We start from the raw sequence: 27,642 nt of genomic DNA on the forward strand, positions 1-27,642 counted from the left end.
TATTTGATTAGTATTATTTTTTTACTCCCATTCTCATTACTGATATATTGATTTCTTCAGTCAAAAGTAGTTGGAAAAAGAATAATTTGAATTAACTAGTATTGATTAGACTAGACTAACCGTTTTATCTAATTATTAAAAGCTAGAAACAAAATATCACCATTATATATTCATTACTATTAGACTTTGTTTATGTAATATTCAAAACATGAATGAGTATTATGAAGTCTAGTGCAATAGACCATGGCATACTATTACTGGTGTTGCACTGGTCCTTGTTTACTTGTCTCTATGTTCATTTGTCATTCTCTGAATCCATTGTCATTTATCACTGAAAGGAGCTGCCCAAAGTGAAGATGTCCTAAAAGCCTAATTCACATCTTTCACCCCTCCCCCGCCTCAGACTGCAGCTTCCTGACCATAGCTCGTATATATACGCTCCTGACCTAATCTGGATGATTTAATCATTTTTCTTTAGCTCAAATTTGACCCTGTCTCCATTCCCCAAACGCACTCCTCCAGTCTGGTTAGCTGTCGCACACCCTCCCTTATTGATCGTCATGCTGAGGAGATTACCCTAATAGCTGGGATTACCTCCCCACATGTTGGTAGGCCACAAACCGGAGGGAGGGAGAGAGAGGGAGGGGGGCCGGGGATGGTGCGTGTTGGGCATGATGTGCAAGTGTATGGACAGAGAGCAGGGGGGAGGGAGAGAGGAGAGGGGGAGGAAGAAATCTGGGCCTCTGTTTGTTTGCAGTCTGTGACCACTACTGCTGCAAAATAAAAAGCCTCGATCAAGTCCAGTGGGTGTAATTAGACTTCCACCAACGTACAGACATTTGAATACATCCCAAAATGTTAACAAGCATAATAGGATATGAAACATTAATATTTAAAAGGTGAACAGGCAAGCACATTAGAATTAATCTGCTCATTACATTTAAGAGCTCATTTACTTTAATGCATGTTAGTAAATCTCTGTGGCTACTATACACTATATTGCTGCGTATTGTCTATTAATGGCCAATTGATTAGAATTTCTTCTAAAAACAGCTTGTAAATTAATAATTACCATATCCCCACAATGTACTTCTAACAATTCCAGTGGATAGGCCAACCTCGATTACAATGATTGTCTTTACTAACATTAAAGAAGCCACAAATGTCCATAATGGTCATTCATAGCAATCAACTAATCAGCTATTCAACAACAAAGTTCAATTTCACTTTGAAAACACTGTAATAATAGACACCCTTGTCCGGAAAAGCAATGCATTTCAGTGGTTTTGTTCCAACGTCACTGAATACTTTAGCTTGCTAATGAGTACACGGCTCATGACAAAACCGAGTGTTGTCAATCCCTCGCGCCCTGTCCACATGTTCCCCTGTCTCCCACTGGGACCTCTCTGGCTCCACGATCTAGGGGCGCGTTTCCAATGATCAACTGCGTCTAACAAGTGGCAAAGAGCGGGTGTGAAAGGCCGGGTATCAAAGATGTGTTATCCCCGGAGAGATGCGGGCAGGGCGGTCAGGGGCAGAGAGGCTGGAGGCCATTGAGACGGTGCAGAGAAGAGGAATTTCGATAATCCGCTGCTGATCCCGTACAATGGCAGCCTTGTTGTCTGTCCCGTTTGCACTCACTCCACACAACTTTGCTAGCCATAACTATGCATAATAATAGTCAATAACATAGCTAATAATGGATAGAAATTGACAGATGAGCGTGTTGGGGAAGAGAAGCTGTCTACCTGTGTCAATCCGGTCATGTCAGCGCCACCTCGCTCTGGACGAGTTGACCAAATGGCTTTACTAAAACTGCCACCAAATAAGCGCACTCCCGACTATTTTTAGCCCACTTTTCCAAATTCAAACTTCAATCCAAAACCAATACGCCTCGCCAAACTCACGTGCGTAAAACTAGCTTAAAACACCAGCACAAGAGCGCGTTTTGGCACGTTTAGTTGAGTGACTCTTACCTCAAAGCTGGGACAGGAGTCTTCAAGGATCCACTTGTCTTTACGCGAGTCAACAATGGCGCAAAGGCGGGGTGATCTCCTCCAGTCCGGGTCGCATCACCTTTCACAGATCTAAAAGTTGAATCAGAGTTTGGGGCAGCGGTGCACCTGGCCGAGCTGCAGTCCCGTAGTCGCCTGCCTCCTCCACCTCCTCCTCTTTCTTGTCCGCAGCAGCAGCAGCATCAGCGGAGCTCCGACCGGGACAAAAATGACGCGAGAGATAACGTGATTAACGCGGATCCACACCACACCACCGCGCTGAATGAACCAGGAGGCGCGCGAAAAACATGCAGCTTTGTTTTGCTGGACACGCCTGGACAGGGATAATAAATCGTCTCAGAAGTAATGACAGATGTGTGAAGTTAATTACACCAAAATAATGTAATAATTTATAATGAAATTAGGGATATCACGGGGAGATGCCATTAATTACTTGACTAGCTCGTTGTAAAGTGTCCATTTTGTCTTCAGATTGTGAGGTGAGAACATAAAACATACATTCATGGTTTGGATGACCAGAATTTCAAAATAAAAAACTGTAACACTCTCGGTTTGACTTGGCTGGTAATAATAAAATTGTGAAACGAGTAGCTAAGGAAAATTGTTATGCACTCGGTAAGTCAGTATATTTATATTTTCGTAATTTTTTGGTCATTTTTAAGTAGCTTTTCTGTATTACCGAAACAAATGACAATTTATGCCACTCTTTACTGTTGAATGCTATCAATTGGTCAAAAATAGGGACATTTCTTGTATAAAACTGGGACAAATCAATAGTTTTGGATAAATCTGCTGGGACAGGGGACACAGGGACGTCTGGTCATCCTGTCCATGGTGTACCAAGCACGCTAATCCAGTGAGTAATTTAGATAAGTATTCTAGTAACAAATTAATTACCATAATAATATATGTAAGTATTGTTTATATGTGATGTTTTGTGTGTCTATACGTTACACGTTCATGATTATGTAATATTTTAATTACAGAAAGGCGTGCGCATTGTAAGCTTACACATTTGACACCAGAGGGCCCACTCAGCTGAAGAATAAGAAGCACTGAGCGTGAGTAGCAGCATGTGAGGATTATGGACTGACCTGTGGGGTTGTCATGAGGGTTTTTGTCCAGTAGATGGAGACAAAAGCAGCAAGTTAGAAGTCATCTGACTGGAGCTTTTAAAAATCAAGCCATATTACAGTCTACAGATGTCCAACTTTTTAACTGCTTAGAAATGAGACAACTAGTGTGTTTAATGCATTTTCTGTCCATTTAAAACATTCAAAATTGATCTTATAAACAGTTTTGAGAAGTAACTGAATACATGTGACGAAAATACATATTCTGAGTACTAATTGTGAGTATATGTATTCTAACTTTCATAAATTTAAGATGCACTATGTAACTTTTTGGCTGGGGGTCCATCACATGCATGTTTCTATGGTTATGTCATTGCTCTGCCTGGAATGTTCCACAGTATGACTTTATACATTTCTGCCTTACATTGATTAAATTACAGGTGGTTTTATAGCTCAAAAATACCCAGAAAAACAGGCATTCTGATAGTAAGCGGGGTCGCCTTTCCACAGATCTGACCTGTAACGTGGTCTGGTTTGGTCTCCCTGAGTATAGAAAGGTTTAATACCATACTGTGAAACATTCCAGTCAAAGTATTATGTCTCTTTGGAGAACAGCATTTGACGGGCCCTGCACCAGAAAAGCTACACAATACACCTTTAAAAATGAATACATGGTGGTACTTCGTTATATAATTAAATTTTGAGCTGCATAGTATTAGTGAGAAATATTGGAGAGTCATCAGTTTTTCATCTCTAGTTAGACATAATTAATGCATACTAACAAAAATAATGTTGTTTGTAATTTTTTTTTTTTACACTATAATATATTGCAACTCCGCATTAAAGTATTCTAAGTTTTCAGAATTCAGTACTCTGATTGAACCATGGGGAAATATGTTGCAAAGTACTTTCTAATTAGCATTCTTCCCATCACTGTTTATAAATAGAGAAAATAGAGTACGTACAAGCAGAGGTGGTGCTGCCATTAGGCAAAAGTAGGCGGCTGCCTAGGGCCCCCAACCAATTTGCCCTCAGTGCAAGTAATGGCCGAGGCAATTTGATTTTCTCTCGATGACATTAAATTAGAGTAGTTTACTTTTAAACAATAATCATAAGAAAAATAATCATAATCATATATAATGGATGTAAACAAAAATGTAATTATACTAGCAAAAAAATAAAACTACTTTCAGCACTAGTTATCTAGTAGGCTACTGAACTAAGTTTCTAATCCACCATAATTCAAATAAATAGAGATGCACATGTCTCAAGAACAATGGGGAAAATAGACAATAAATATATATATTAAAAAAATAGCAAAAAAACCCCAAAACTGCATTATAATGATGGCCCCAAACTCAAGTTCGCCTAGGGCCCCCAAATTGCTATCTCCGCCACTGCGTAGAAGTTTCATTTCATTTCTCTTGTACAGTACAGTGCAGTTTACGCCTCCATTCCCAAATATAGGAAACTGTAAAGTCCTAAATCTCAAAATATTTTCAACCGACTGAATTATTGAAAATGATTGTGAATTTCTTGTTGTATTGTCAAATGGTGATTCTGAGAAACACCTGTGCAGAAATTGGCTCCTTTAATCAGCATCTCCATCATTCTCAACAGGAAGCGTTTGATTAAAGGTGAAACTCTTCAGCCTGTAGAAGCTTGTCTTAGCAACAAGAGCTCATCCTTTCTGATCACATTGGCTTTTAAACTGTGAAGACAAATTACACACAATTAAACAGAGATACGTGAAGTAAAGTATCCATTGCGATACCTCTAACATGATGCTGGATTTTCCATTTACATTAAAACCACCAACGTAGCTCTTTCAAACAAGGTAAGTGTCTGTAAAACTCTCCCTCCTCCTTGTATTTGACCACTTTACTTATGTTTACATGAGTGGGAGTTCTTCAAGGGGGCACCCATAAATTAATTATGGCTCCCAGAAGACTAGCAAAATCCTCTTAGGTCATTTAAAGCACAGTTTCTCCGCAAAAAACATTCATACTGTAACCATAGTGTAGCGATGTATTTGCATTATTATTTTTATATAACATTAATTGACATATATTCTTCCTCTATGCAAAACATGCTTCATCAGATTCAATAAATCCCACAAATGAAGCTGTTACTTATAGATATATAATGAACAGATTAGGTTAGCTCAATGTCATACCTTACAAAGATGGCTTCTCTCAGACAGGTCACCATCCATCAACTTCCCGTCTTCCGCCTGTTTCACCATAATCTCATTTAGCCGTTCACCAGTGATGTTCTTTCCACTATGAACAAATGATAATGAAGAGTCATTTTCAGAGCTCAATTGAATCGGGAAGCAACGCCCAACACCTTAATAATAGAAACTCCCTTTTACAGTATGTACCTTTTTTACACTCAAATGCAACAATAATACAACACAGAAGAAGAACGGAAATCTCTCTATATAATTATTATATTATTGCACATATACACTAGGGATGTAACGATATCCAAATTTCTCTGTACAATATTTTCACATTATGCATCTCACGGTATGATATTTATTGCAATATTTTATACAGGCAAACAAAATTGAGAATACTGTACTACTTTTTCCTTTAAAAATGCCTTGACAAGCCTTTGCTTTGTCATAAACCAAAGAGTTAAGATTTAAAAGTGCTTAATAATAGTTATTTCATCGTGTAAATTGGACTGAAAAAGAGCAAAGAATTGTTGTATTTGTAGTTCCCTCTGTTTCTTTTAGCTACAGTCATCCCCCACTATAACGCAGTTCACCTTTTAAGAGCAGTTTTTTGTTTTTTTTTTTTTTTACAGTGGATGAACACTCCCTAATGTGTGTCTAATAAAAGTGTGTGGTGAGGGGTTTTAAAACATGTATAATAATTGTAATAAATAAAGCTGACTACTTCATGGATTTCACCTGTTGTGGGTTATTTTTAGAACGTAACCCCCGCGATAAACGAGGGACCACTATATTGCTGCACCATAACAATGAGTTTAAGCAAAAAGACTTGAGATTCGATATACTGTGCCACTCCAAGATACAATTGTGAGACTTTTGACAATACACTATCATGATATTTCGGTTGTTGTTACGTCCCTCTGACCAAATAACAGTGAAATCAAAATTCTTGAATGATTAAGTGAAGTTAATGCAGCATAAACAGTGACTTTTTTAGGGTATAGATTGAAATTAACTTACTAATTAAAGGGGCATTGTGTAATTTTCTGGTTAGGGGTCCATCACCTGCTTGTTACTATGAATATGTCATTGCTTTACCTGGAATGTTCTACAGTATGACATTAAACAGCTCTACCTTACATTTATTAAATTGCAGGTGGTTTTACTGCTCAAAAATACCTAAACCCCCCCCCCCAAAAAACAGGCATTCTGACTGTGAGCTGGGTCACCTCTCCACAGATCTGACCTGTAACTTGGTCTGGTTTGGTCTCTATGAAGATAGAAAGATTTATCCAAGAAGAAAAGCATTTGATGAACCCTCCACCAGAAAAGTTACACAACGTAAACCTAACATAACACTTAATTATACTTCTAAAATTCTCACAATTATACATCTTTTTTATTTATTTTTTGTGACCTGAATCTCTCTACAATATTACGTTTTTGAGTAGGACAAAAAAAGTAACCGGACTAGAAAAGCACTCAGAGAGCGCAGACCTCCGCCAAGGACTACCCCCATTTTTTATATAAATTGCGATAAAATCAGTTTTCTGGATCAGATCCGGATCAGCCTTTGGAATATGAAAGAGGATCCCATTGTCCATCCCTGAGTCAAATTTCATGGGGTTTGGTCAATAATTAACAGAGATATTGAGAAACAAAATTTTTGGCCCATTTACCACAAAGTTAACTAAAATTTCAAAGTGATCCAGAATCCAGGATTTCTTCCGGATCACCCCCAAAATGAAATCAGTTCTTCCTTTTCACATTTCCAACAAATCCTGAAAATATCATCAAAATCGGTCCATAACTTTTTGAGTTATGTTGCTAACAGACAAACAAACAAACAAACAGACAAACTCCGGCAAAAACATAACCTCCTTGGCAGAGGTAAATATAATTGTACCCTTGTATAATAAAGCTGCGGATTTATCGGATGTTGACATATTTACACTGGATGTGCCCTTGTTCTGATTATGTTGATTCTATTGAGACAGATGTTTCCAGTGTGAAAGTGCAGAGGAAGTGGGATTTAGAGGAATGTAAGAAAATAAATAAAAGTAGAGATCTGACCAAATATGTCAACTTTAACTTTACAGAGGCCTTAGGTTTAAGTTAAACACAGACATGAGAATTGGAGCTCCCAAGAGGTGTCCTTAAGTGTCACCCATATTAGCCCCATAACAGGGACAGACATGGAGAGACGGGGGCGGAGCTTCAGGGTTTGTAACATTCTCATCGCTTCGGTTTGAGCAGAAGAATCAGCTTCATGTCAAGTCTCCACACAAAATTCCCAATCCTCCGGTAAGATATTTTTACTTCTTTTTAAACTAAAGAACAAAAACTAAATCTTCTTTTTACTGGGTATTTTGAACCCAAACATGCAGGTCAAAGTAAGTTCTGCCTTAATTTTAACTACATAAATTATGGAGAAGAAGCTATGATTTGTTATTATTAGTTATTATTAGTGACATGATTGTTTTAACATTAATGTGTAAGCCGGTTGACAGTTCATAGACTTTTAATTTACCCCAAAGCAATGAAAATTTAAGACCAACTTAGAAATCATTTGAGTCTTTAAAATAAGACATATGCTATTTTATCAAAGACGTTATTTTACTTGTAAGTCTAAGTATTAAAAGTCTAAATTTAAAAGCGTTTGCACTGAAGAATTATTTATACCAATACTTTTTCTGAAGCCCTTCTAAACTTTAATTACTTCAGAATGTCAAACTTGAACTGAATGAAATAAAATACTGTCGATTCATTATGTATCCACACTTCCTTTCACAGAAGTTTGATTCTCTGTAGGCTGATACATACAAGTTAACACTTCTAGTCTAATTTGTTTATCTGTCAAGGCTAATTCACTTATTTACTGCATGTGGCTATTATGTCATGATGATTTCCTCTTTCTTCCTTGCAGAAATAGGCTGCTCCCGGCTAATGTAGACGGACCACCAACCAGAACTGCCACTTTCTTTGTAAATAAATTATTGGAGCTTCGAAAAGGGACTCCAGGCTCCTCTCTTCAGACTGACCGACTCCATCTGAAGAACCATGTCAGCCATAGAGCTGTACAAACGATTAATGGACAACTGTGGCAAACAGCTCAACTGTAATGACTCTTTTAACACTAGTTTTGGGGGTCTTTTGCAGATTTCTGATGATGGCTCTCCCTGGCTCAGAACAGTCATTTCGATAGTCTATTTTGTGGTCGCAACTACTGGAGTTTTTGGGAACCTCTTAGTTATGTTCCTACTTTATTCGACACGCACAATTACTACAGGCAACATCAATTTCTTCGTGTTTAACTTGGCCTTGGCTGACTTCCTGTTCTCTCTGGCGTTGCCGTTTTGGGCTGTGGACATCGCCATGGACTACAGCTGGCCTTTCGGATTGGCTGCGTGTAAAGCTGTCTCTTTGCTTACAGGCCTGAATGTCTTTGCCAGTTGTTTCTTTCTCACCGCTATGAGTTTGGCGAGGTACTGCTACGTAGCCACCGCTCTCAAACCCAAGTCTTGCATTGGGTCATACACGTTTCCCCTGGCAACGGCTTTGATATGGGCAGGAGCGCTCATAGTGTCAATGCCTCGAGCTGTTTTTGCTGATCTAAAACACATTGGTAGCAATAATGATACAGCATGCCTGCTTCGGTTCCCTGAAACAACATGGCTTGGACTAAACCAGCTTTTAAGGGTAGTCCTTGGATTCCTACTTCCCTATAGTATCATGATCCCATCCTATCTACTTCTCCTTCGATTTCTCTGTCAACACAAACCAAAGGGTACGAATTCCACAAGAAACACAGACATTTCAAAGTCTGTTGCAGTGGTGGTCTTATCTTTTTGCGCTTGTTGGTTTCCCTATAATGTCCTCACTTTCTGGACTATCCTCATACAGTTTGATCTTGTAGACATAAGTCAGTCTTTCTATTCGGCTCAAACTTACTTTTTTCCCATTGCAAACTGCTTGGCATTTAGCAGCAGTTGCTTCAACCCGGTCATCTACTGCCTAGTTCGGAAAGAGTACCGTGCGGCTCTCCAAAAGTTCAGTCTTGTGTCCCTAATGTCCAAAGTCCCCTACAATGTGCACTCAGAGCCAGGACTGGGACAAGCTGGTCCGTTAACTATTCAGTTAAATACCAGGTGCAGCCAGACAACAGACTCCAGGACCTATGAGCCCCTTCTTACTCTGCCCACAACAGTCTCCAACATGTAACGGTAAACGAAGCACTACTGTGTATAAGGGATGGACCAGTGTTTGTAGTAAAGTAATCAAGATCTTCAAATATCCTCATATTATCATATGTCGTGTGCAATTTTGTGAACTAGTTTCAGTTTTGCTGTGGTATTGAAAGACACATGTAAATGTTACGCTCATGGTGTGGGTTATTGTCTCGGTGCCATACATTGAATACCTATACTAAATACACCTATGAAATTACAATGAAGCATTCATGTACATTTGTTCATTTTGTTTTTGTTCATTTAAAATACTGAATTTGATGAAAGATTTTGATTATGTTGTAAAAAGAAAATAAGTAATGCCTTCACTCTGAATTAACGCTAAATATTTTTGGTATAAGTTAATAATACATAGAGTTTAAACGGTAACATTATGGTCTCATACCAAACATACAACATTATGTTGTATGTTTGGTATGAGACCATAGGTCACTCAACACAAATAGATGTCAAAGTTTGAGAGATACAGAATTATCTGCACAAGGCATTAACAATTGTGTATATTAACATTGGAAATTTAGAATTGTGAGTGAAAGAGATCACAGAAGTACAGATTATAATTGTAGAATTTATTTCTCTATTTAAATCACTCAGAATCACCTGAAAAATGAGTACATTCCCTTTGTTCAAACCAAAATCATATCAATCAAGTACACTAATAATAGTAATCATAAATATAATTACAAGCGCAATCATACCTACAATAAGTACCATTATAAATCAAATTACCAACATTACACATCCACCTTACAACACTGGGGGCTGAGGGTATGGCTTATCCATGGGGCATGGCTTATTTCAACTGAAATGTCCAGTAAAAAATAAAGTATTACATCCAGTAGGCCCAATTCAAGTCAGAAAATCACCAAGTTCAATTGAGACACAGCTGATCAAATGTGCAGAATAATAGCTGCCAGGAACAAAACAGTAGATTCATCCCCAAATGCTATACATGTATTGTATAAACATGAATGTGATTTCATAAATATCAGTTCAGTACAAGATATAATACTCCATTATTAGGTCCATAGATTAATAAGGATTTATAGACTGTATATACTTCATTACACTCAATAAATAGCAATCTATTTTAATATTAATATTTGTCAATTTAGTGTTTAAACTCATTTCTATAAGTCTATTTCTATAAGTACGTTGTCGCATTGCAAGTATTGTGTTGTTATATTTTTGTGCTTTTGGGTTTTAAAGTATAAAGAAAAGCTAAAATACTTGAGTGTTTCTACTAGCATCTAAGCATCTGACAAATACATTTGAGTCTGAATATGAATGTACAGTAATGGCACTTAAATACTAGAGTAAACAGGACACACTTTAAATGGTCTTGTGATCCTTAAAATAGCAAACATCTAATGTATCAGGAAAATTGTGAATAAATAAAATTCTCATAATAGTACTGCCTCTGTTTCTACTAACAAAATAAATAGATGTTGTTCAAGCTTTAGTGATAAACATTTGTAATTCAGAGGTAGGGCACCGCTAAGATCTCCAATGTTTGCATAGCCACCATTTTGGTAAGGTCAAGAATATGATATAAAAAGTATTTGCTTATTTCAGCGATTTAAATTTAAAAGTACAATGTGATGGGTATGTGTATAAATAGTATCCTACGCTGTGCCATTGTGAGAAAAGGCCAATACTGACTTAAGCTCCAAGAGGCAAGCAAACATCCAAGCTTTTCATTTTTTCTTATACTGTGTCACTAATGTAAATAGGCTATATTGTTTTTTTCTGACCTTCCCAATATGGCGGCTATTCCCCTAATTTGTTCTATAATATGTGTATGGGACACTGTATCACTAGAGCTTGTATAAATAAATCCCTTTGAGTATATGGATGTATATATATTTCTATTCTGAAGATTATAAATTGCAGCCTCTCATGAAACAAATATGCAATAATAAATGTTAAAATACTGTATTGCAATGCAGGCCAAATAAACATTGAAACGGTAGTGCTTAAAACTGCAACCCAGTGTTGTTCAAAGCACTGTTTTGGTCACACTTACAGTTATTGGGATATTTGAGATTATGTTTGTTGAACTGAAATGCTGTGCTATGTTCTAAATAAAGTCATTTCTCATCCCATGAACGCAGTCACTCCATAGCACTGTAGTTTCTGGATTGCAGCATTAAGAGTGGTAAATATTCAGTATCACACAACATGCCAGAAGGCCTACCCTTTTATATGAATACATTTACATATAAGAATAGATATACATGAAGGTATTTTATACATTTGTGGTAAACATTGATATTTATTTTTAAATAAATTGATCTTTTTAAAGGCAAAGAGGTTAAAATAAATTATATTAACCATGAAATTTGTAATAAATGATTTGAACATAAACACACTGCTTTTTATTTCATCACCTGACTACAAAAGACGCTTATTGTACAAATTTTACAGGTTGTATTGGCATTGTTATTTCAGGCCAAGTGGCACAGACTGTAAGGCAGTCATATCCTATGCACATATATACTACATGTTTGAATACTCCTGCGTTTTTCTTCCCTTGTTTTGGTTAGTCTGTCACTGTGTCTCCGTTCAGACCAAGAATGGAAAAATGTCACTTCTGACCAGTAGTCAGCATGGTAGAAAAGCTGTGTTCCAGTAAAAGAACCACATTATCGGTGTAATAGGATGCACATGCAGCACCTATCCATGAGTGTCACTAGAGATGAGCATTTCCCGATCTCTATCATGAGTTCATTCTGCTTATTCAGATTTCAGATACTCACAGCCATTAAAAAGAACTAAAATGGCTCCAATGAATTGTCAAAAGAAAAATCCTCAGCCAAAATAATAGATGGTACAATGGCTTCAATGATGGTCACCAAAACTAGTTTTGGATTTGTCTACATGTAAAAACTCTCAGTTCTTGTTGCTCTGCAAATTGTTCCAGGCGTCTCACTTTAGACATTCAAATCACTCTCTACCCTGATTGGTACAACACCAGAGGTGTCCCTTATACCCTGTATTCATGGTTTTTAATTGTTATAATGATTAGATTACAATAATAGATTGTTTTGTGCTATAATGCCTTTATATAATTCTTATTTTCACAAAAATAGTTGATGTGGCCAGCTTAGCAACAATCTGGACAAAGGTAGTTTTTTTAGGAGAAAACCAATATATTTGTCAAAAATGTCAAATGGTCTACAGTTTAAAAGCATCCAATGGTTAGTGTCATTTTGGTACAAATGACAATAAATTGTAAATATGCTCTAAGAGTTATACATCTGTTTAACTGACCAAAAAAAAACTAACCAAACTATGTCTATTTTTTTGTGTGGTGAATAAATTTTTTTTTGATTCCATGCATGTCAAAAATATGTACATGCATGTTTTTGTATGGTATAAAAATATGGCCTTTAATAACAAAAAACTATAGTGAAATGTTCCCACTTGTACTTGTATTAGTTGATGGCTCTCTAATGAGTAACAACATGCTTTGTGCATGTCACAGTAGTCACCATGTGGTGCAGTGTGCTTAAAGATTCATTTGGATGAAAACACAATGGCCATGCTCTTGTTACTCGTATGGTACACAAATAAACATCTTTAGGTATTGCCATTATTTACAGTGGCATTGGCTTTTATTTGAGTGATCTCTCATTGGTCCTCGCACTAAAGTGATTGTCAAGTTGTGGTACAGGCATTTTTTTGGAAATGTGCAAAGTCTCTGAAGGATGTGATGAGATGAAGCCTTCGGGAGACCCCCTGGATCCACTGCAGAGCTGGAGTCCTTTACACGCGGGTGACCATCATGTACTCTGGCAGTCAGGATCCATAGCCCTGGCTGATAGACTGAAAACACAGACGTATACAAAATGAATTAGTGCATAGAGCATTAGGTAAATATGTTTACATTAGCTTTAGACTTTGGACAGGGAGGGGCGTTCACACAATACACTACACATTTATATGTGATTTTTTTCAGTGCACAAAACAGAAAGTGATGATACAGGCCACTGTGGAGGACTTGCATCTTTTACCTCAAAGTATAGGCATTACAATATTAAAACTGCACGGTTTAATATTTTTAGTTTCATAATTCTATTGTTCATAATTTCTTTCTCAGTTGTTTGATAAAAACAATAGCAGCCTCACCATTTCTATAAATGAGGTCTTTGAGGGATGTAGTCTGTTTGCCTGGTATATTGCAGTTTAGAGACTTGTATAAGAAAGCTGGAGAGACAGCAGGTTTTAAGGAGAGCAAATGTTGTTCTCTGGAGCTATTTCAGCACAAAGATGGTGCAGAGACAGCCTCTTCACTCACGTCACAATCCAGCCCACATGAAGCAGCCCTGAAAGAATAACTGTGACGTACTGTGAGTCATGCTCAAGGCTTTTCCATGAATACACAATATTTTGCTGTTGCTGCCGGTAAATCATTTCATTTTTTAAGATTTCTTTGGAGAGATAAAATTAGATTGAGACATTTTCACTGTCCTCTGCGGCAAAGTGGTGTTCTTTAATACAGCACAATGGGTCAGTGGTGAGGTGTATGACAAACTCTGAACAATATAATTTGTCCCGTTGATGTTCCAGGTTTTTTACAGGAACATCCCCACAAAGAGCACCAATTATCACAATATTTTTGATTGTATAAGTGAGATTTCACCCCCAAAAATGCATGTCTGCCCAATTAAATATTTGATCTTGTTGTTGTGTTTTGCTTTTAGGGATATTCCTTAACCACATACGACGTTATAGAAGCTGAGGATGACCACAGAGCAGCACCTTTGGAACCTTCAACCATGTACAGGGTAAGGTGTGACTGTGCCCATTCTTTAGCATTCATTCATTTTTTTATGCACTGAGAACTCTCAATGAGGCTGTTCTTTGTGGGGATGTTCCTGGAAAAACAACAAAAGAGTCTTAACCTGTAACATCAACAACAGAGAAACAGATTATCGAACACACTCAGCCATGCCTGCTCTGTGTTGGGTGAATGCTGTGAATGTGATAGAAATGATGCGACTGATTTGAGGAGATGGTGAAGATGTAGACACAGGCACAAACCTGGTCTGTGAGGAATCGAGGCTTAATATCAGGAATGGCACCCACTCTCAGCTCATCCTCCACAGCCATGAGTCTGACAACAGGGAGATACAAACAAACATACCGGTTGACAAAATTCAAATTACAAAGCCGGCATTTTTAAAATTGATATGTAGCCATTTGATGATATTAAGGTCCTGACTTGTTTATTCGCCCACTTAGCTCCATGAATGTGAACCAGTTTGACCAAAGTTCACTTTCAGAGCATAGGGAATGTGTGGTTACAGTGAACTATGCATGTGTATATCAGTACATAATCAATTTCATATTTTTTTAAATTTCTTATTATGCCTAACACATAATAAGGGACATTATCTAATAACGTATTGGAAACAATACTATTTCTGTGCAGTTTAGTTATTAGAAGTTAAAAAAAAAAAATGTCTATAATAGTGCACTTGTCATCACCATGGGCTAAAAGGTCAACTTGTTCCTAATCTTTTAAACGTGTTTTTTCACTGGAAGTCAGTTTTGCCATAAATGGTGATCTTCATTGTGGGATCCATTTCTTTTCATCATTAATCTTTTATATCTGCATTCCTTATGGTGGTTTTAGCATATTTTGGGTACTACCAAAAGTATTTTCTGTCTTTTACTGGCTTGTTTATTGAAAAAAAAATCCATATACTATTTCTATTTCCATTTTATATGATTCAAGCAGTACTTTTAAATCAACACACTAAAACATCTCTACCTCACTGGGGCACAGTTTTAAGGCCAAAACTACAGTTTGATAACAACTTCAGAAAATGATTATGATTAACGCAACATTGAATTATAAACTATGGCTTTAATAATCCATTGGTTACATACAGATTTCCTATATACATTTATGTGCACTATATAACTTTTCTGGTGGAGGATCTGCCGCCTGCTCGTTTCCATAGAGATACGAATGCTTTGCCTGAAATGTTTCACAGTATGACATTAAATATTAAAAGAAGCTGGTGACACCACCAAGTTACAGGTCAGATTGGTGGAGAGGTTCGCCCATTCACTCTGAGAAAACACATTTCACAAGGTATTTTTGAGCAATAAAAACACCTGTTGTAAAATTAATACTGCTTAATGCCACACTGTGAACAGTATTGCAAAGCTCCATGGAGACAAGTAGGTGGAAGGAAAAGTTACAGAGTGCACCTTTATTAACAGCAGCTACATACAGCTTTCATATTATGAGTGAAATGTGTGTTGCTGGGTGAGTATGGAAGGATTACTGTCACTACCAAGTCTTCAGCTTGTTTTTTCTGCAGCACATCAGCAGAAGGACCATCCTGCGTGTGAGCGGCTGATGCAACAGTGAAAGGTAAACAGTAACACAGTAGCCTGGACCCCACTTACCTGCTGATGATGCCTTTGATTTGTGAGTCCTTCTCTAACTGCTGCTGTTTGAGGCGCCTCTCACTGTCCTCCAGTCTGTTCTGATACTGCTGCAGGATCTTATTGGTCTGCTGCTCCTGGGACAGCAGCCGCTGCTCGTACTCCTCCAGCTTTCGGTGGGACATCTTCAGACGCTCCTTCAATGAGTGGATTTCCTCTTCATATTCTTTTACCTACAAAATCAAAGAAAAGGTGAGCTCTGACTGGTCACTAGGGTTGGAACACTAAACAATAATATTGTTTATTGTGATAAAAAGGGTATACAGTGATCATCTGTGGGACAATTTATATAATCGCCAAGATAATCGTCATTTTATAAATATAGAAAAAAAATACTTATCCATCATGACCTCCGCTAGATCATAGTTGTTTTCACTTACAACAAAATACAGTTATATAGAAGTTGTTTAAAATTGGAACTAAGTGATAAGATTAAAATTATAATTTTTCATATCCATAACATTTTTAAACTGTCCACAATAACTTTAATCATTGGGTTATAGTCATTTGGCCATGATAACCATGACATCTAATTTCATCCCATGTTCATAAACAAGTTAAAGCCCCTGTTACTGACTTTGAACCATGAGGGAGGAACATGGTAAAAACTTAAAATGATCCCAGGCAGTCACTTCCAGATGGTTTTCTTCTAGTACATAACTGGTCAAAACGTCTACTCTGAAGCCGGCAGATCAACTCTGTCATGTAGCCCTGACACTAATGCATCTTACAAAACACTAACTTAGAAGCACTTTAGAAAATGGGGATGGGTGGGAATAGTTTTAGAGGCTGCACGGACATCAAATATCTTAAAGTATTTATTGTACTGTTTTTTCTGCTAATAACCTGGACTTGAGTACAAGATTCAGTTTCTGTGTATTTTTTTTACTGAAATGACAAATAAAATCTGATTCTGAAATTGTGTTATCTTCATCACAGTCACATGGCCCAAGATCAGTCTCTTCCTGCTCCAAGAAGATATGTGTGATTTGTTTAGAACTGTTAAGGACAAAATAGATACAGTACAATGTTCATGTCAGTAAGTCATATACCTTACTATATTAAAGACGATAATGAGACAATTCAAACATAAACAATCCAATTTTTTCTTCATTGCAAAGATGCTATCATGCAATTACATTTTGTGTAGTGACTTAAAGTAACAAAGGAAATGCTACGCCACTTGTGCATGGAAACATTCTCACTTGAGAGGTTTGTTGAGAAACTTTGTAACAAACTTCATAATTAAATCAGATGATTGCAGTTTGCTCTTCTACAAAGTGAGAGTCACACCCAGAGCTAATGGATCTTGTTCCAACTTGAAACTTTCCCCAATTTCCATTTTAAAGCCTTTCTTCAAAGAGGCTGTGTTAGTCTAATAATCTCAAATCCTGTATCACAGCAGCTGAAATTATCTTAAAAGCAAATGATTAGAGATGCATTTTGAGATACTTGCTTAACGTGGTATTTTGAGAACATCTAATGCATTTGCTCTCTTCTATTTTTACCGAACAGGAAGAGTGGGAGGATGGGGGGACTGGAGGGGTACTGACCCGGTCGAGCCTGGATTCGTCCATACTTTTGGAGTACTCTTTCAGCTGCCCCTCACGGTCCGGTCTCAGGCTCTCGATGTCCGCAGACAGGTGAGGCATATTGGACACCCAGGCCACCGTACGCTCGTTCATGGTGGTCAAATTGGACTGAGATCCCTGCAATTATAAATATAGATATTAGGGATGGGACAATAAACAATAATATCTTTTATCATGATAAAAAGGGTAGAGAATAATAATTTCGTGGGACATTCTGTATAATCGTGATAATCGCCAAAGATAATCACCATTTTACCAGCAGAATGTGCAGAAAAAAGATACTTAATAATAAAAATAATACATAACACTTGTGTAGCGCTTTTGCTGACACTCAAAGAAGCTTCACACAGTTCAAACAGACAAAACACAAATGACAAAAACAGATAAAAATAAGATGAAAGCATTTAAAGGCAGTTTTCAGCAGGTGTGTTTTTAGGGCTTTTCTGAAGATGGGGAGTGTGGATGAGTCTCTGATGTGTTTGGGGAGGGACTTCCAGAGGGCAGGGGCAACAGTCTTGTCCCCCCAGGTCTTATGTTTAGGCCTGGTGGGGGAAAAGAGGAGGCTGGTGCTAGCTGATCGGAGGGCACAGGTGGGGGTGTGGTGGAGGAGCTCAGGGAGGTAGGTGGGGGCTAGGTTATGGGGAGACTTGTACACAGTTGTGAGGAGCTTGAATCTGATGCGCTGAGGGAGGGGGAGCCAGCGGAGATTATCCAATTGTTTAAATATGGAACCTGTGCATAATATTCAAGTTATCATTATTCATACCTGGGGGTCTAAAAGTACATGTATTCGTGCCGAACCATTTTGGTATAGGATGTTCGGTCCGTTGCAGGGCAGTGCACGAGTGAGGTTGCGCAATTTGTGTGTGTTTACATTCCGCCACTACATATGCAGCTACACAGAAGGCTCAGCTCTTTAATATTCACAGGGGAACTCATCTGTGATTAGGGTGGCAGTGTTTCCTGCAGCGCTTTATAGTTAGCTTAAGACAATAATTGACCCCCGCCTTCACTACGGCCCTCCAAACCAAGTGAACCCTCCCCATACTAGGGATCTCTGTCCCTAGTGAAAGTGTCTTTTCAACCGCTGGGGACATTGTAACTGCCAGCAGATCTGCACTTACTGGAGACGATGTTGATTTTTTTGGCCAGAAATATGAAGACTGAGTAAAACTTCATGCTGGAACTGTTAGTGCTGCGCTTTACTTTTTGAAAAGTTTTGTTTACTGTTTACAAGGAAATTATTTTTCATAATATTTCATACTTTTGTGCTTATTTGAGAATATTTAATTTAACTTAATAGTATTACCAAGCAGCACTTTTCACTTTTATTTTTACTTTACCATTTGTATAATGTAAAAAAAAATTATTGGTTTAATAAACAAAACGAAAAAACAACAAGCAAATGATTTTGCATTTTGTTCACATACTGTACCGAAAATAAACCAAACTGTGACCTCAAAACCGGTCACATACATACTTAACTGAACCATGATTTTATGTACCGTTATACCTATATTCATACCCATAAAATTTTTAAACTGCAACTTTCATAATTATCATGATATGATCTTTAATTGCAGTTATTTTATTTTGATAACCGTGACCAAATTTCTATATTGTCCCATGCCTATTAGGTATCATTTATTACAAGAAAGGACTGTGTATGGTTAATAATAGGTTTGGAGTTTGTGGAGGAGGTCATGCTGTGAAAGGTTAAAGTCATACTGTTTCAAGTGAGATTGAATGGGGCACTTAAACATACTCATATAACGTACAGTGTTCCCACACTGGAGGATGGAGACACCAAAACACAGGACAAAATACAGTACTTCTGGTTATGGCAAAGTATTTAAAGGGCCCATATTACGCTATTATCTAATCTATGTTGTAATGCTGTTTCCTCATCAAAAACATATCTGGAGTTGTATTTTAACTTATTCACACATATTTAACGCACAAACCCTGAAGGCAGAGTTATTCTCTCAAACAGAAAACTCTCTCTTCCACCTTGTGCATGTCACGAGGCAATACAGAAAGTGCTCCACTAAGTTTTTAAACTCCATACACCTTCACTAGAATCATTTGGATGACCATGGAAATGCCAATCTTTACTGAACTAAAGGTAAAGGGGAGCTGTTGACTTGAAGGGTAGCTGTTGAAAGCTCCCACTACATGACATCAAAAGAGGAACAGAGCATTTTGAGCTTTGGAGATGTAGACAGACTAATAATAGACATAGAAAAGAGATAGTTAAACGTGTAAATGAAAAATACATAACTCCAAATATGTTTTTGAGGAGGTAACAACATTATAGCATGGGTTAAAGGTCACAAGAGTACATTTTGCATAATACAGGATGTTTAATATTTGTCCAACACAAAAAGCAGGTATTTGAAAGTGTGGCACATTTACACTTTCATCTTTATAAGCAGTGCAACATTCAAATAGGCCTAAGCAGAGGTGGGACTAAGTCGTTGTTTTGCAAGTCTCAAGTAAGTCTGAAGTCTTGAACCTCAAGTCTAAGTCAAGTCAAATACAGACAAGTCCAAGTCGAGTCTTGAGTCACTGGCCCGTAAGTCCAAGTCAAGTCCAAGTCATTTGCTTTGAGCTTCAAGTTATTTCAAGTCTTTAAACCAAAGCATCAAATATAGCTTAGATTTTTGCCATTTATATGAATTTTTAAATAAATTGTACTGAAAAAGACATAGTATATTTATATATGAGTATTTATAGGGTATGTAAGAGTTGTAGAAATTATTTTGTAATTTTTTCCTTTTTAAATGTTTTGACAAGATCTTATTGTGAATAATTACGGTCAGAACAGAAAGAATTCACATTTAAAAGTGCTTCTCAAGTCTTCTTAAGTCACTGGCCTCAAGTCCCAAGTCACTGACCTTCAAGTCCAAGTCGAGTCCCAAGTCTTAGTCCATTTTAACAAGTTAACTCTCGAGTCCAACTTGCAAGTCCCCACCTCTGGGCCTAACCTCTCCAAAAATATGTATAATAATAATTATATTCATCAGATTACATTGAGATTTCTTTATTAAAGGTGCACTATGTAACTTTTGTGGGCTGTCATTTGCTTGTTTCTATGGATATACCATTACTCTACCAGGAATGTTCCACAGTACAACATTAAACAGCTCGACATTATATTTATTCAATTACAAGTTATGTTATAGCTCAAAAATACCTTGCCTCTCTACAGATCTGAGATGTAACTTGATCTGGTTTGATCACCATGAAGATAGAAAGGTTTAACACCATACTGTGAAACATTCTGGACAAAACAATAAGATCTCCAAGGAGAAAAGCATTTGACGGACCCTCCATCAGAAAAGTTACACAGTGAACCTTTAAGTTGATTGTGCCTATTTGACCCATTAAAAAACATGATAGTTTATCTAGGTAAGGCCGATCTCATCACACAAGCTCTAGGGTATTTGCATTCATTTGGGTGTGTTTGTCTCTCACAGATGTGTGCTCTAATTTGACCTTACTTGGCCTTGACTTGCTGGCAGCCAAACAACAAACAAGCAATACTGGGAAAATGGCAAGAACTGAGAGAGAGGAAAAAATTAAGCAAAATGAAAAGGGGGAGTGGAAACTGAATGTACAAAAAGTGTGTAGATTGAGATTTTGCTCATGTTTTCTGATATGATTTAAGATCCAAGATGCAAAATGAACTGATGTAAGATAAGCCTGAAATGAGGAAGCTTTCATTGTTCTTGTGCAGAAGATCTGGACTAGAATTAAAATGAAAATAGTATAATCAGTAGTGAGAGTGTATAGAATTTACTTTTTAAAGATGTGAATTGGGACTTGCCTGTTTATTTGAGACAGGTTTGAGCAGATGCGGTTGTGGAGGTTGCAGTTGGGCTGGCTGAGACTTCTTGGTGCTTTTGGTGGGGGTGTCAGTAGACTCCTCTGCAGCGGCTGGTGGTCCCTGGGGCTCTTTGGCGGAGCTATTCTGATAGGGGAGTCCAGGGGCGGGGCTGTCGGTGACCGTGACCTGCCCGTCCTGCTGCGGCTGAGGAGGCGCTGGCTGAGGTTGGGATTGTTGGGGTGGCACCTGGTTATGGCGTGTTCGGGGCCCACTGCCGCTGAAGCTGGGCTCGCTGGAGTCCAGGAGAATGTTTCGGCTTTGGGGACGAGTCTTGGGCGGGGTAGCCGTGGCGGGGTTGTTGATGGAGCGTTGAGATTTGAGGTGCTGAGCGAGGGAGGACTGCCGGACTGGGTGCACTGTGGTGGGGGGCGTAGCTAAAGAGGCGGGGGTCCCTGTGCCTGTAGCGGTCTGTGCGGTGACACCCATCAGATGCTGCTGCTGCAGAGACTCCTGTGACAAGAACAAATGTAAGACACAAGACTGTGAAATTACAGCTTCATTCAAGTGCATGAATGGTGTAATCAAAAACATGATTCATTAATTATGTTAATTTATTATATTAGATATGGTTGCTCAGACCCTTAAAACCAACAGCAAAAAGAGTTGTCAAATCTTCCCCCACACATTACATTCAAGCAGCCCCCAGTAGAAAATCAAATCAATCAACAGCTTGGACCTACACAGTCTGATATATATTTACTATTTTTGTTTGCCAAATACACACGCACTTGGAGCAAGTTATATTTATAAAAATAAATATCTCAATTTTAGCAGTCCATTCAAAATCTGTTTATGCCTGAAAATGTCTTGGTTAACATTGAAGTAAATCACAAAAAGTGAATAGACCATAAAATGTAAGTGCTCTTTCTGCAGCCTTATGCAGCCTTTAAATACAAATGAGTTATTCAATTTGTGTTGTGTTACACAAAGTTGTTTTTCTCTATAATTAAGTCTTTGGGGGTGTTGACTGAGTCACACACAGTGGTAAACTTTGGTAACATGATTCTGTTTGAAAGAACTCAAAAAGGTGCTCACATGTCAACTGCTGTTTACTGAAATAAAACGAAGCATGTTGAGTCAAACATATTAGAGAAACCAAGTCTGTTTTTTAAAAAGTTTATATTACGCTACGTTTTGATCTGTGTTACAGTGTTGTTTCCTCTTCAAAACATACCTGGTGTTGTGTTTTGTCTCATTCACATGTTTAACACACAAACCCTGAATATTTAGGTTGAGTTCTTCTCTCAAACGGAAAACAATCTGTTTCACTTTGTGATGTCATGTCATACAGGAAGTGCTCCACTGTGTTTTTAAACGCCATACACCTTCACTTGAATTATTTTCATCATTTCACCCCTGGAATTGCCCATTTCTACTGAACAAAAGGTAAAAGATCACTGTTAACTTGAAAACTTGAAAACTACTGCTTCATGACATCACAAGACGGAACAGACCATTTTGAGCTTTGGAGACGACAGACAAGTAAGTGTGAATGAAACAAAACACAACTCCAGGTATGTTTTTGATGAGCTAATAACATTCTAACATGGCTTAAAGCTCACAAGAGCCAATTTTGTGCACTATAGAATCTTTAAACAAAGTAACACAATAATATAGACAGCCTATTTAACATCCCATCTTTATGATCAAAGCCATGTCTAGAAAAGTGAATGCAGAAGCAGACTTAAAAGCTGTCCTGAAAGCGGCTGCATTAGGAAGAGGCCTGTGATGTTTGTTCCATTAGGGCCCACGCAAAGGACAGAAATAACTCTACAAGACAGTATCATTAAACACTGTCATTTACACAGATAAACTGTAGTAAAACACTGCAGACTTCACCATAGAGTCCGTCCAGAGGTTGTGGATATCCAAAACCCATTAGTCAAAGAACAAGTGTAAGAAACAGATGGCACTTTAATTTAACTTTATAATGAGCTACATCTTATTCTGTAGCAAACCAAACTTAAATACATTATCAGCTGCGATATGGGACCAAAGTGCAAAGTTTATAAAAAGGTGCATTAAGTAACTTTACTGGTGGAGGGTGTGTCAAAAGCTTTTCTCCATGGAGATGTTATTGTCTTGACTGGAATGTTTCACAGTATAGCATTAAACCTTTCTATCTTCAAGGAGCCCAAACCAGTCTAAGTTCCAGGACAGATCTGTGGAGAGGCGACCCCCCTCACAGTCAGAATGCCTGTTTTTCTAGGTATTTTTGAGCTATAAAACCACCTGTAATTGAATAAATGTAAAGTATATGATTAATGTCATACTGTAGAACCTTCCTAGCCAGGCTGGCACCACCTCGTACCTCGGCTCAATTTCATTTCTCTCCAGCAACTAGGTCAAGAATCAAAATACAATAGACGGTTTGCAAAAACCCCGGAAGTGCAAGATCAGGTACCACCCAATCAGCGAAGAGCCATATATTCAGTGTTGTCAACGATTCTCGAGATTGAGGAATTAAAGCCAGAATAAAGAGAATGTTTGGTGAATTTCATCAAGGGGAAAGACGTTATTGTCCTTTCTGCGGGATTTGGAAAAAGCTTAATTTACCAGTTAGCCCCGTTAGCGGCGCATTACATATGTTACAACCAAATAGCAGCGATTGGTTAAATGATAAAAAGTACCCGCCTACTGTTGAGCGAATGAAATCTAAGGCTGTGAGGTCAGACGGTTTGTATGAAGTGAAACGAAGTAAAACCGGTTGATGAATCAGGCTAGAACCTTCCAGACAGAGCTTTGATACCTCTATAGAAACAAGTTTGGTCTCCATGAAGATTGAAAGGTTTAATACCATACTGTGAAACATTCCAGACAAAGCAATAACACCTCCATGAAGAAAAGCGTTTGACAGACCCTCCACCAGAAATGTTACACGATGTAGCTTTAAACTGTACTTTGCACTTTTGCACTATCTTTGTTCAAGATTATCACAATTATGTAAAATATCCAACAAATGATTATTATCAACCATTTTTTATCAATTTACCATCCCTAACTATCAAATTGGTTCCCAGAATAATCAAACATTTATCATAATTTGGTTGACAATTATTAAATATAGTAAATTACTGTATTTTTAGGTATGTGTATTTTTCAGTCGGTACTTTTTTACTTCACTACATTTGAGAGCAGGTATCTGTACTTTTAAACATTTTTTAAACTGGACTGAAAAGTAAATTATTTTTTATGATAGTTTGAGACCTGTTGAAAACGCTGAGGGGTTTATTTAACACATTTGTAGTTTGAGCAAAAATGAATACATAAAAAAATTAAAACAGCTAGGAAAAAACTATTGATCCAGGTGTTTCTATTGAACAACATTCAGCACAAATATTTATCAAAATCACTACATTTGAAGTATTAGTTATTAGTAGTCTGCATGAAATACTTTTACTTACTACTCTTTAAGTACATTTTTAAACGGGTACTTTAATGCTTTTAGTTTTACTTCAGTACATCTTTGCTCTGTATCTTGGTATGTGTACTTTTATTTAAGCAACAAAATTAAGCACTTCTTCCACTACTGATTATTATGATATAAGTAACGCAAAAAGCTGCAATGATTTAAAAAGATGCCAAATAAGTGTCCATTTGTAGGCAGATAATTTCTTGTTTTGACTTCAGCCCATAATGCAAATCATATTAAAAGTTGAATCATTTGGAAAATATATAAGGACTGTCAGATTAATTAATAGTGAAGAGAAATGAAGATGCAGTTTAAACAGGAAAAACACTTTTGAATATTTTATTGCTGCAACTTGAATGAAGTGATTCTGGAGAAATCAAAACAGCTCTTTAGGCTTTACATTTGGAATGTCAACAGATGATGAAAATGAACTGAACTGATAGTCAAAAATGCTAAATGTTTCAATAATTTACTAACAGCAAAGATTAGATTGCTTAACTCTGGTGTTCTTTTATGACCCTGATGACACAGATTATATTCTTTGAAAACCGCCACACTTTCTTTACATATCAGACAAACTGCACGGTCCTTATACTGAACAAAAAAATAATCGGTTGTCGACTGTTCTTTGAAAACTCGCCACTCTCTGTCAACTTTTTGTACTTTAACACTCGGCATTTTGCTGCCCTTAACTGCACTACAGAACTCGTTGTTCTTGAGCTTGTCAGGTGACGAAAATTCGGTGGCAAATGTAAATACATCATATAATATAAATTTTAATAGAAAAAATCTACAAAATACAAGATGCTCACGTGTTATTATTTGCCAAAAAATTATTTTAAAAAATAGGCCATGACAACGTTTGAGGACTGCTTCATAGGGCCAGTTCAAGTGGTGGGGGCAGAGGGGTCGCTCAAAGGGCCATGTCGAGCCAGAGTCGACCCACAGGCCTTAGTTTGATGACTGAACTAGGTAGTAAATGTTGTTAAAGCCTCTTACCTTTATACCTTTACTTTACTGTAATTTTTCTAACGTTTAAATTCTAAGTATTTTTAAACTAACTTATTAAATGGGTATTGTGTATTCTGTTGTACAAGTACTAATATTACTGTGTATTATTTAGAGTGTGTATTAAATAGAACTCATTTGACACAATGCAGTCCCACAATACAGTTCTAGAAAATGATCCTGGTGTCTGTAGCCAGGGAGAAGGCAGCTGTTACATAACACACAGTGGGCTGTAAATAGACAACAATTAAGCATTTGTCCACCTGGTGGTGCTCTTTGTAACATGTAAGCCTGTACGTACAGTATAAGGACATTTTCTACACTTGGTACACTGTACAGTCTACATTATCCAAAAAACACATTCATAAAATATTTGCCTCTATGCAGTGAGAGATAGATGAGAAATAGGTGAAAACAGAAGTTGGAATGAGGAGTGGGCAAACTGGCTCAAACCATAAAATGAGGCCAAATTTAGATTTTTTCAACAACATCAACTTAACAACTTACTACTAACATGATGCATATTTCTAAACATTACGTTATGATTTATTTTTTGAAATCATGGCAGAGGCTTTAGTACCACTTTGTATTCAAGCCATAAACAAAGAAAATGAGAGGCAGGCCTTAATGAAATGAGAATCAGTGTGTGTATAACATTGTGCAAGCTCCTACCTGCACCTGTAGTGACAGCTGGTGCCAGCCGTAGTCATTGCTCTGATTCTGCCGAGTGAAATCATCACTGTAGCTGTGTGAGTGCACGATGCTCGGCTGCACCAGGCTGTTCTGAGAGCGCAGCGCCGACAGGTCTTCGCTGCGGGAGAAGGCGCTGTTGCCAAACGCCGGCGCGTAGTCGTGGTGACCGTTCTCCGTCTCCGGGGCGAGGAGCAGAGGGGGCGGGGCCTGGGATTGAGCGGGCGAGTTCTGAGCCGCCAGATGGAACAGAGGGTTTTGGAAAGACAGGGGGAAGTTCATGGCTGCTGCAGCCTGCTGCTGCTGCTGGGACAGGGACTCGGTGGGACCCCCTATGTGTCCCATCTGGCTCAAGCGCAGAGCGGAGCCTGCAGAGCCCCCACCCAGGTGACCTCCCATCCTCAGGGGGGCGCCCAGGTTCCCAAAGCTGTGACCAAGACCGGCGATAGATGCTTGGGAGGAGGTGAGCATGTCCCCCACAGAGTTTAGGTTTGAGATGCTGTTCATGCGAGAGTCCTGTAGATCCATCATGGACACACTCTTGTTCACACTGTGCACCTGAGCAACACAGAAACACAGATGGGTCAGGGATATTGTGGGATATAGGACAAGAGACAACCCCAAAACTCCAGTCACAAGACGTCATTAAAGAGATGATTAATTAGAGGTGTGAGCTAAAACAGTTTGCTCTCTTCCATATAGTGTTACTTTTTACTATTTGACAAGAGTTGTGTTCTTAATTACTCAAATAATACAAATTTAAATGGCTTCCAAAATCTCTTCATTAAAGTGTTATGATGCACCGGAAGCATCAGTAAACATGATTTTTCACAGCTCCAATAAATATTTTCACAATAGGCCAAGATGCATACAGTATTCTTACATAAACGTCTCGTATTCTTACATAAATGTCTCACTGCTGTAGAAAGTGCTGAGTCTGACTCACACCAACATCTTACTTGCCCGATTTGTCAAGGTCCTTTCAGATGAAACTGTATTCTCAAGACAGCAATAGAAGGCACTTTATGTCTCAAAACTGCTCGCCAGGATTTAAAACACAAAGGCAAAA

The 27,642-nt window shown here is 37.9% G+C and overlaps 2 protein-coding genes across 2 annotated transcripts in view; one reads left to right on the forward strand and one right to left on the reverse strand.

Annotated features, from left to right (window-relative positions):
* Nucleotides 1-8,330: 8,330 nt before the first annotated feature.
* Nucleotides 8,331-9,491, forward strand: LOC129410028 (relaxin-3 receptor 1-like). The gene has a single exon (XM_055157099.1). It carries the CDS (start codon nt 8,331-8,333, stop codon nt 9,489-9,491), a length of 1,161 nt encoding a protein of 386 aa, XP_055013074.1.
* A 3,827-nt stretch (nt 9,492-13,318) lies between these two features.
* Nucleotides 13,319-27,642, reverse strand: part of LOC110168873 (ras/Rap GTPase-activating protein SynGAP-like) — a 57,779-nt gene continuing 43,455 nt past the window's right edge. The window contains 6 exon segments of the mRNA XM_020934362.2: nt 13,319-13,345; nt 14,564-14,636; nt 15,944-16,155; nt 17,536-17,682; nt 21,404-21,913; nt 26,556-27,131. Of these exon segments, the coding sequence (XP_020790021.1) occupies nt 13,319-13,345; nt 14,564-14,636; nt 15,944-16,155; nt 17,536-17,682; nt 21,404-21,913; nt 26,556-27,131 (1,545 nt within the window).

This window comes from Boleophthalmus pectinirostris, unplaced genomic scaffold (genome assembly GCF_026225935.1).
Source record: "Boleophthalmus pectinirostris isolate CB_2022bp ecotype Guang Dong unplaced genomic scaffold, ASM2622593v1 HiC_scaffold_21, whole genome shotgun sequence".
Classification (NCBI taxonomy): domain Eukaryota; kingdom Metazoa; phylum Chordata; class Actinopteri; order Gobiiformes; family Gobiidae; genus Boleophthalmus; species Boleophthalmus pectinirostris.

What these genes read in the sequence shown, in the direction of transcription:
- LOC129410028 (XM_055157099.1), top strand. Translation starts at nt 8,331, where the DNA reads ATGTCAGCCATAGAGCTGTACAAACGATTAATGGACAACTGTGGCAAA.